Genomic DNA, 1,236 nt, shown 5'->3' on the forward strand with positions numbered 1-1,236 from the left:
TTTTTTATCTAATATATGCAATTTTTCTGATTTTATTGAGAATCTGGTGACTGATTAATGTGCAGAGGCATCTTTATCTGGTGTCGAGCCACTTATGCAGAAAATACATAGTGAAATTCGTCGAGTAGATGCTGAGATTTTAGCAGCTGTTCGACAACAGGTTGGCATTTTTTTCTGTTTCTGATGATATAATATCATTTACTTGGAGGCTAAGATGGCGGCTCCCGCGTATAAATAAAAAACTTCACTGGTTCTTCCTTCCCTACTGAAAAGGAAGAAGCAATAATAGAGGCAGATTGGATATGAGAGTATTCACTGAGTGTATGCATGCTGAAATTTGTGGTTGTGTAGGATGATTGGTCAAGTAGAGTCTTTTGGCAACAATATATGATTACTTAATGTTGATGGGTGCAGTCACTCTCTTGGCCAAATGAATCAACTCTTGCTAATGAAAGAGCATATCTTTTGTTCTAAACTACATTTCCGAACATTTCCTTTTGAAATGAACAGTTTGAATTCTCAAATGCCATAATTTGCAGAGTAATTCAGGAACCAAAGCTAGGGAGGATCTTGCTGCAGCTACCAGTGCTGTGCAGGTTTGTTAATTACATAAGTTTTATAACTTTGATTCACTGCTGAAATCAGGTTACTCTAAACATAAGCAACCTTTTTCGTCCTGCAGGTTCAGTCTTCTGTAATTTTGATTTGGACATAGTTCCACATTGCCTCATGGTTTCATCATTAATTCGTCTCTATGCTCTGAACCAGGAACTCATGTATAAAATTCGAGAAATTAAAACCAAAGCAGAACAAAGTGAGACAATGGTTCAGGAAATATGCCGTGACATTAAGAAACTGGATTTTGCGAAGAAGCACATAACAACTACAATTACTGCCCTTCATCGTCTTACCATGCTAGGTTAATCCTTCTAATCAAAAAATTTGGACTTGATAATTTTCTTGTGGTTAAGCGTGTAATTCTATTTGAGATGGATTTTAGGTTGCCTATTGAACTCTTTCATGCATGAAAAGTAGCTATTCCATGATGGAAGCATGCAACATGTTCTCGTAAATGTTTAGTTAATTTATTTGGCTTGAGTATCTTTTTCAGAAATTTTATATTCTTGTATTACCTATTTATTAAATGGCTCAACCCCTGTTTGGTAGGGATTAAAATTGGATTTTTAGTAGATCTTAATAAAAGTTTTTGAAATGTGTGGTTCAAAAGTTATGAGA

At 35.2% G+C, this 1,236-nt stretch overlaps 1 protein-coding gene across 1 annotated transcript in view; it reads left to right on the plus strand.

Annotated features, from left to right (window-relative positions):
• LOC111405937 (vacuolar protein sorting-associated protein 53 A-like) overlaps positions 1–943 on the plus strand; it is a 1,495-nt gene extending 552 nt beyond the window's left edge. Inside the window, exons 3-5 of the mRNA XM_023035061.1 lie at positions 66–160; positions 540–596; positions 769–943. Of these exons, the coding sequence (XP_022890829.1) occupies positions 66–160; positions 540–596; positions 769–924 (308 nt within the window). The 3' untranslated portion in view covers positions 925–943. The remainder of the gene's footprint in view (positions 1–65; positions 161–539; positions 597–768) is intronic.
• The last annotated feature ends 293 nt before the right edge of the window (positions 944–1,236 follow it).

Source organism: Olea europaea, chromosome 1 (assembly GCF_002742605.1).
Source record: "Olea europaea var. sylvestris chromosome 1, O_europaea_v1, whole genome shotgun sequence".
NCBI classification, from domain to species: domain Eukaryota; kingdom Viridiplantae; phylum Streptophyta; class Magnoliopsida; order Lamiales; family Oleaceae; genus Olea; species Olea europaea.